The 7,500-nt window shown below is 61.0% G+C and overlaps 1 protein-coding gene across 2 annotated transcripts; it reads left to right on the forward strand.

Annotated features, from left to right (window-relative positions):
• Positions 1 to 5,625: 5,625 nt before the first annotated feature.
• LOC116716456 (uncharacterized) lies at positions 5,626 to 6,891 on the forward strand. Of its 2 annotated transcripts, none has more exons than XM_032557292.1 (3): positions 5,626 to 6,075; positions 6,331 to 6,579; positions 6,703 to 6,891. In XM_032557292.1, the coding sequence occupies exons 1-3, from the start codon at positions 5,689 to 5,691 to the stop codon at positions 6,874 to 6,876; spliced, it is 810 nt and encodes a 269-aa protein (XP_032413183.1). In that variant the 5' UTR covers positions 5,626 to 5,688; the 3' UTR covers positions 6,877 to 6,891. The 2 variants fall into 2 exon arrangements, with proteins under 2 accessions (XP_032413183.1, XP_032413184.1); XM_032557293.1 differs by having other exon boundaries at positions 6,373 to 6,579.
• The last annotated feature ends 609 nt before the right edge of the window (positions 6,892 to 7,500 follow it).

Consider the following 7,500-nt stretch of genomic DNA (forward strand, 5'->3'; position numbering starts at 1 on the left):
TTCTGCATAAGGTCCCGAAATCCTACCTATCGACGGAGCCGGGGTGAAGCGTCGATTGTGCCCCGGATCTGCAAACCATTGCAGATCCCACACTTAGAAATTTTTCCAGCTCTGTTCCCCTGGTAAGGCAGCTATAATTGAGTCAAAAAATTGCACTGAGTCCTGCCTGCACTTAGAGTTTTTCTCAGCTCTGTTCCCCTGGTAAGGCAGCTATAATTGAGTCAAAAAATTGCACTGAGTCCTGCCTGCACTTAGAGTTTTTCTCAGCTCTGTTCCCCTGGTAAGGCAGCTATAATTTAGTCAAAAAATTGCACTAAGTGCAGGCAGGACTTAGAGTTTTTCTCAGCCCTGTGACCCTGGTAAGGTCATAGGACTTTAAAAGATCTCGCTGAACCAGCGAGGTCCCTGTCCTCCCAACGCAGAAGTGCACACAAGGCCCGTGGACCATCCAGCTTCTCTCGGGAGAAGCTGGATGGTCCACCGAGGCAGCATGCACACGACTACGGAGGACAGAGACGGACCGAAGCAGGGTGCCCGAGAACCGGTGGACCTCCGGCTTCCCGGGGGAAGCCAGAGGAGACACCGGCCACGTGCACACCGCAAGTCCGGGCTTCCACGCAACACAGAGCCGGGCGTACCACCTCCAGGGAACACCTCAGCTGCCCGAGGGCAGCTGTGATGGAACCAAGGGGGCCGTGCGCACCGGGGACCGGGGGCTTCACCGCAACCAAAGCCGGGCGTACCACCTCCAGGGAACACCTCAGCTGCCCGAGGGCAGCTGTGATGGAACCAAGGGGGCCGTGCGCACCGGGGACAGGGGGCTTCACCGCAACCAAAGCCGGGCGTACCACCTCCAGGGAACACCTCAGCTGCCCGAGGGCAGCTGTGATGGAACCAAGGGGGCCGTGCGCACCGGGGACCGGGGGCTTCACCGCAACCAAAGCCGGGCGTACCACCTCCAGGGAACACCTCAGCTGCCCGAGGGCAGCTGTGATGGAACCAAGGGGGCCGTGCGCACCGGGGACAGGGGGCTTCACCGCAACCAAAGCCGGGCGTACCACCTCCAGGGAAACACCTCAGCTGCCCGAGGGCAGCTGTGATGGAACCAAGGGGGCCGTGCGCACCGGGGACCGGGGGCTTCACCGCAACCAAAGCCGGGCGTACCACCTCCAGGGAACACCTCAGCTGCCCGAGGGCAGCTGTGATGGAACCAAGGGGGCCGTGCGCACCGGGGACAGGGGCTTCACCGCAACCAAAGCCGGGCGTACCACCTCCAGGGAACACCTCAGCTGCCCGAGGGCAGCTGTGATGGAACCAAGGGGGCCGTGCGCACCGGGGACCGGGGCTTCACCGCAACCAAAGCCGGGCGTACCACCTCCAGGAAACACCTCAGCTGCCCGAGGGCAGCTGTGATGGAACCAAGGGGGCCGTGCGCACCGGGGACCGGGGCTTCACCGCAACCAAAGCCGGGCGTACCACCTCCAGGGAACACCTCAGCTGCCCGAGGGCAGCTGTGATGGAACCAAGGGGGCCGTGCGCACCGGGGACCGGGGCTTCACCGCAACCAAAGCCGGGCGTACCACCTCCAGGGAACACCTCAGCTGCCCGAGGGCAGCTGTGATGGAACCAAGGGGGCCGTGCGCACCGGGGACCGGGGCTTCACCGCAACCAAAGCCGGGCGTACCACCTCCAGGGAACACCTCAGCTCCCCGAGGGCAGCTGTGATGGAACCAAGGGGGCCGTGCGCACCACAGCCAGGGCTCAGAGCTCCAGCCAGCACCTCGGACAGCTCCAAGCCGTCCACAGAGCACTGTCTGCAGCCTTTGCCCTGCCCGCCTTCGACCGAGCTTTCACGCAGCTCACAACCGAGCCGGAGATGCCCCAGGCCCTTCAGAAGGACCGAGGAGACACACCGGACCAACCGGAGCCCACAGCCAGGGCTCAGAGCTCCAGCCAGCACCTCGGACAGCTCCAAGCCGTCCACAGAGCACTGTCTGCAGCCTTTGCCCTGCCCGCCTTCGACCGAGCTTTCACGCAGCTCACAACCGAGCCGGAGATGCCCCAGGCCCTTCAGAAGGACCGAGGAGACACACCGGACCGACCGGAGCCCACAGCCAGGGCTCAGAGCTCCAGCCAGCACCTCGGACAGCTCCAAGCCGTCCACAGAGCACTGTCTGCAGCCTTTGCCCTGCCCGCCTTCGACCGAGCTTTCACGCTTCCAAGGAGCTCAGAACCGAGCCGGAGATGCCCCAGGCCCTTCAGAAGGACCGAGGAGACACACCGGACCGGCCGGAGCCCGCTGCCTTACCGCCCCAGACTTCCAGAGAACCGGAGACAAAATCTGGAAAAAGGGCTTAAAATGCTGGAAAAAAGCCGAAAAAGGGGCCTAAATCCGCCTTACCCTAGCTCCAGTAGACCCCTAGAACCGGCCTGGATCGAAAAACTTTGGCTTTTTCCGCTCCAAGCCCTCTTTCCGAACTCGCTCCTATAATCCCGCCGGTGGGGTTTTTCTCCGTAAGGTCCTGAAATCCTACCTATCGACGGAGCCGGGGTGAAGGGTCGATTTTTTTTTCACGGGCGGCAATGCTTTGGACAAACTTTGAACGGTTATCTCGGCTTCTGTGAACGACTTAAAGACGATTCGACCACACCAGAGTGTTCTCTGGACTCTGGCCTTTCCGGCAATATGCGGCTTTCCCCGGGGAAATGCATTTTTAAAAAATTTTATGGAAGTGGAAAAATCACCGGGGGCCTCCGGGGCGCCGAGGCCGAGGACAGTGAGCCGCTGCGGACACCGCCGGCTGCTTCATGGGCCCTCTCTGGAAGTCCGAAAATTCAACTTTGTCCCAGGATGATGAGAGTGATACAGGCGTGATCGGGGCATTCTCCCGGGCCTATTGATCCTACTTTCGAGGCCGCTGGTGCCCGGGAAAGTGCCTACCCTAACCCTTGGACCAGGGTTTGGGTTTTTGATTTTTAATTCCGCCTGCGGGCGTCCCAGGAACCAGAGAACCACACCAGAGTGTTCTCCGGACTCTGGCCTTTCCGGCAATATGCGGCTTTCCCCGGGGAAATGCATTTTTAAAAAAATTTATGGAAGTGGGAAAAATCACCGGGGCCTCCGGGGCGCCGAGGCCGAGGACAGTGAGCCGCTGCGGATACCGCCGGCTGCTGCATGGGCCCTCTCTGGAAGTCCGAAAATTCAACTTTATCCCAGGATGATGGGAGTGATACAGGCGTGATCGGGGCATTCTCCCGGGCCTATTGATCCTACTCTCGAGGCCGCTGGTGCCCGGGAAAGTGCCTACCCTAACCCTTGGACCAGGGTTTGGGTTTTTGATTTTTAATTCCGCCTGCGGGCGTCCCAGGAACCAGAGAACCACACCAGAGTGTTCTCCGGACTCTGGCCTTTCCGGCAATATGCGGCTTTCCCCGGGGAAATGCATTTTTAAAAAATTTTATGGAAGTGGGAAAAATCACCGGGGCCTCCGGGGCACCTAGGCCGAGGACAGTGAGCCGCTGCGGACACGGCCGGCTGCTGCATGGGCCCTCTCTGGAAGTCCGAAAATTCAACTTTATACCAGGATGATGGGAGTGATACAGGCGTGATCGGGGCATTCTCCCGGGCCTATTGATCCTACTCTCGAGGCCGCTGGTGCCCGGGAAAGTGCCTACCCTAACCCTTGGACCAGGGTTTGGGTTTTTGATTTTTAATTCCGCCTGCGGGCGTCCCAGGAACCAGAGAACCACACCGTTTTATTCTCCAGACTCTGGCCTTTCCGGCAACATACGGCTTCCCCCGGAGGAATGCATTTTTAAACATTTTTACGGAAGTCAAAAATCACCCTAGCGGGACGTCGGGGCCCCCCGAGGCGGGCTGTAGCCTGACTTTGCCCCGGCCCTGCTAAGACCCATCCAGGCTGGAGCTCCCTCCTCCTCCTCCTGCTCCCTCCGAACCGCGGGGTCCAGGCTGGCTGGAGCTCCCTCCGAACCGCGGGGTCCAGGCTGGCTGGAGCTCCCTTCGAACCGCGGGGTCCAGGCTGGCTGGAGCTCCCTTCGAACCGTGGCATCCCACACTTAAGCACGGATTACACCCACCGACACGCACGGCCCCGGACGGGTCGTGCCCCTGGTAGGGCAAAGAGAAGCAGGTGGTGGTGGTGGTGGTGGTGGTGGTGGTGGTGGTGGTCCTGGTCCCCCCCGTCCCCCCCGTCCCCCCCCCGCCGGACGTTCGCCCGCAGGACGGGGCTCCCTAACCCGCCTTTTCCCTAACCCGTCTTAGAGTCGTAACATGGCCTCCCGCCCTCCGGGGAATCGCCGCGCGGCTATCGGGACGCGTTTACCCGGGGATCCGGCCCCGATTTCGGGGTCGAACGAGGCCCAGGTGTTGCCAATTAGGCTTAACTGGAAGCCAATCTCAGGAGCTTCCCCTGATTGGACGCCCCCCGAATTGGGAGCAGGTGTCGCCAATTAGGGCTTGATTAGAGGGAAGCACGCCCGGGGATCCGGCCCCGATTTCGGGGTCGAACGAGGCCAGGTGTCGCCAATTAGGCTTGATCGGGGAAGCACGCCCACCCGCCTGCACATATAGCCGGATGTGCGGATGTGCCCCCCCCTTATTCGCTATCTGACTCTCGCGGAGTGAAGATGACGCCTTCTAAGTTTAAGAATCGCTGCCCTGTATGTCACCGGCCGTCTTGGCGCCTGCGACGCCACTTGGATGACGTTCACAGCGTCAGGAACGCCCTGGAGCGAAGGATCCTGCTGGCGTTTGCCAGAGGGCGAGTGAGCGTTCGCGGCATGAAGTGCCCCGTCGGCGGCTGCTCGTACGGCGGGTCAAGGGTGGCGCAGCACCTCCAAGACGCTCACCGTGACCTGGGTGCCAAGGAGAAGAAGCGCCTTTTGAGGAAGCTCCAGTGGCGCAAAACGCTGCGGCAGGTGAGAGAACTTCGGGCCTCGGGTCCCGACCCGCCTTTAGCCACCAGGTTGGACCTGGAGGGTTCACGGGGCAGCGAAGCCGCCGCCGCCGCCGCCGCCGCCGCCGCCGCCGCACCCCCCCCTGCTTCTCCCCTTCCCTCGCAGGGACCGAGCGCCAGCCCTCCCCGTACGACCTCGACGGACTCCCCGCAGCAGCAGCAGCAGCAGCAGCAGCGGCCGGAGCCAGAGGAGGAGCTGGAGGAGCCATGTCTTGTTCCCGGCCGACCGAGCGCCAGCCCTCCACGTTCCACCTCGGCGGCGGACTCCACACAGCGGCCGGAGCCATGTCTTCTTCCCGGCGGCGACGACGACGACGACGACGACGTGCCATCCGCGGACTCGGCGGCGACGACGACGACCGGAGTGCCGGAGGTCGAGGACGAAGAACCGCAGGCCCCGTCCTCGAGCACGGTGGGTAGGCTGAGTACATTTCCTGCAGTCATCCGTGGCTACCTAGAAGAGTACGGCCGGCACCTGGCCGGGGCAGTACGCTCGCGAAAGCATGCTGAAAATGTTAAGTCAAAGATGGGTCGAATTGTTGCATTCCTCAGCTACATGAGCCGTGATAAGACCGAGCTGGGCTCCTGGCGCTTCTTGGATGACGCCGGACGCATAATGGCCTGGCCCGCCGAACTCACCGAGCGGGAGCGGAAGGCCGTAACTACCGTTAAGGTCTACCTGGTAAACACAACCCAATTCCACGTATACTTCATGGAGACGCCTCCGAGAAGCTCCAGGCTGTCCAAGCGGCAGCTCGTGTCCGTGATGAGAGCTCTGAGGTCGGCTACGTGCCAAATCGGAACGAAGGTGGTGCTTCGGCAGATCAAGGTCAAGTCCGAGAAGCTACAGCGCTCCGTAACGCCCGAAATTCTCCGCAGATGCATCGCAAAGTGTCGGGGCTGGATCCCCAAACTCTTGCTGAGCTGCTCGCAAAAGAAGCACGACGTGGGACTGAGGCACCTGCTGTTCGGGTTCTTCGGCCTTTACCTTATTTCTCTCTACGGCCATCGAGCCGGAGTGATGACCAACCTTACCACCGAAGAGGTCCTGGAGGCCGCGAGCGGGGCCGTCTCTTCCTCTCCGGGGGTCGTACTCAATGTAAGTCTGCACCCACTCACTAACACTAGCCTGGCTGGCTGGCTGGCTGGCTGGCTGGCTGGCTGGAGCCTGGATGGATGGCTGGATGGATGGATGGCTGGATGGATGGATGGATGGATGGAGCAGCCAGGCTGCTGCATCCATCCATCCATCCATCCATCCATCCATCCATCCAGGCTCCATACATCCAGGCTCCAGCCAGCCAGCCAGCCAGCCAGCCAGCCAGCCATTTAACATTTCTCTGCCCTTCTTCAGGTAAAGAACCATAAGACTGCCCGGGTGTTTGGATGTGCTCAGGTCTTTCTCACCCACGAGGAACTGGGCTGGATCCAGCGGTGGATGGAGATCCGGGCTCGGCTACGTCCGCAGTGCGATCTGGTCTTCTTCAATACCAACCATCAGCACGTGAACACCATCACTGCGTTCGCCAGGAACGCGTGGGCAGCGATGCTGCTGCCAGGGAGACCCTCGCTTACCGACATCAGGACCGCGGTGGCAACGATGGTAAGTTATCCAGGAAAGCAGCATAACCGCCATCCGACCCCTGCCTGCCTGCCTGCCTGCCTGCCTGCCTGCCCGCCCTCTGACTCTCTGCCCCCCTCTCTCTCTCTCTCTCTCCCCTCACAGTGCAGGAACACCCACTCCAGTGATGTCCGGACGCAGATGGCCCGGGTCATGTGCCACGACACCCGCACGGCCGACCGATTCTATGCGATGCAGCTGGATGTCGGCCAAATGGCGGAGATGAGGCGCAGATTTGCCCAGTGCATGGGAGAAGAAGCTGCAGAAAGTTCACAATAAACTTTGAATAATGCACCAGGATGTGTCATGTCTCTTCATTGTGTGGTGGTGGTGGTGGGACAGGGGGGGGTTTCCAGGTTCCAGTCCCGGCCAACGGGGCCCGCGGACCGGCCCGCACCACCTCTGGTAATCTGATCTGGGCTCCGAACCGAGCCGAGCCAGAGAGGCACCAGGCCCATCCAGAAGGACCGAGGAGGAGACTCACTCACCGGACCGGCCAGAGCCCACAGCGTTGCTGCCTCGGAGATCCAGAGAACCAGAGAGAAGATCCGGGGGAAACAACGGCTTAAAATGCTGGAAGAAGCCGAAAAAGGGGGCCCTTAATCGGCCTTATCTGAGCTGTAGAAGGGCCCTGGATCAAAACACTTTGTCATTTTTTCGAAAAATGTGCTCTTCTCCCAGGGGTCTGTTGTAATTCCTCCGGGGGGATTTTTTTCTGTAAGGTCTTCAAATCCTATCTATCCAAATGGCGCTGGTGAAGCCCTGTTTGTTTTTAGGGGGTCGGGGCAATGCTTTGCAGGCCTTGACCCCCGGACACTTACATGACTGGCTGAAATAGGGACCCGAAATAGGGCCCGGCAAGCCAGAGAGCTCCAGGGGGCTTTCAGCTCATCTTTCAGCCTC

The sequence above is a fragment of the Xiphophorus hellerii genome, unplaced genomic scaffold (assembly GCF_003331165.1).
Source record: "Xiphophorus hellerii strain 12219 unplaced genomic scaffold, Xiphophorus_hellerii-4.1 PGA_scaffold_58__1_contigs__length_500000, whole genome shotgun sequence".
Classification (NCBI taxonomy): Eukaryota; Metazoa; Chordata; class Actinopteri; order Cyprinodontiformes; family Poeciliidae; genus Xiphophorus; species Xiphophorus hellerii.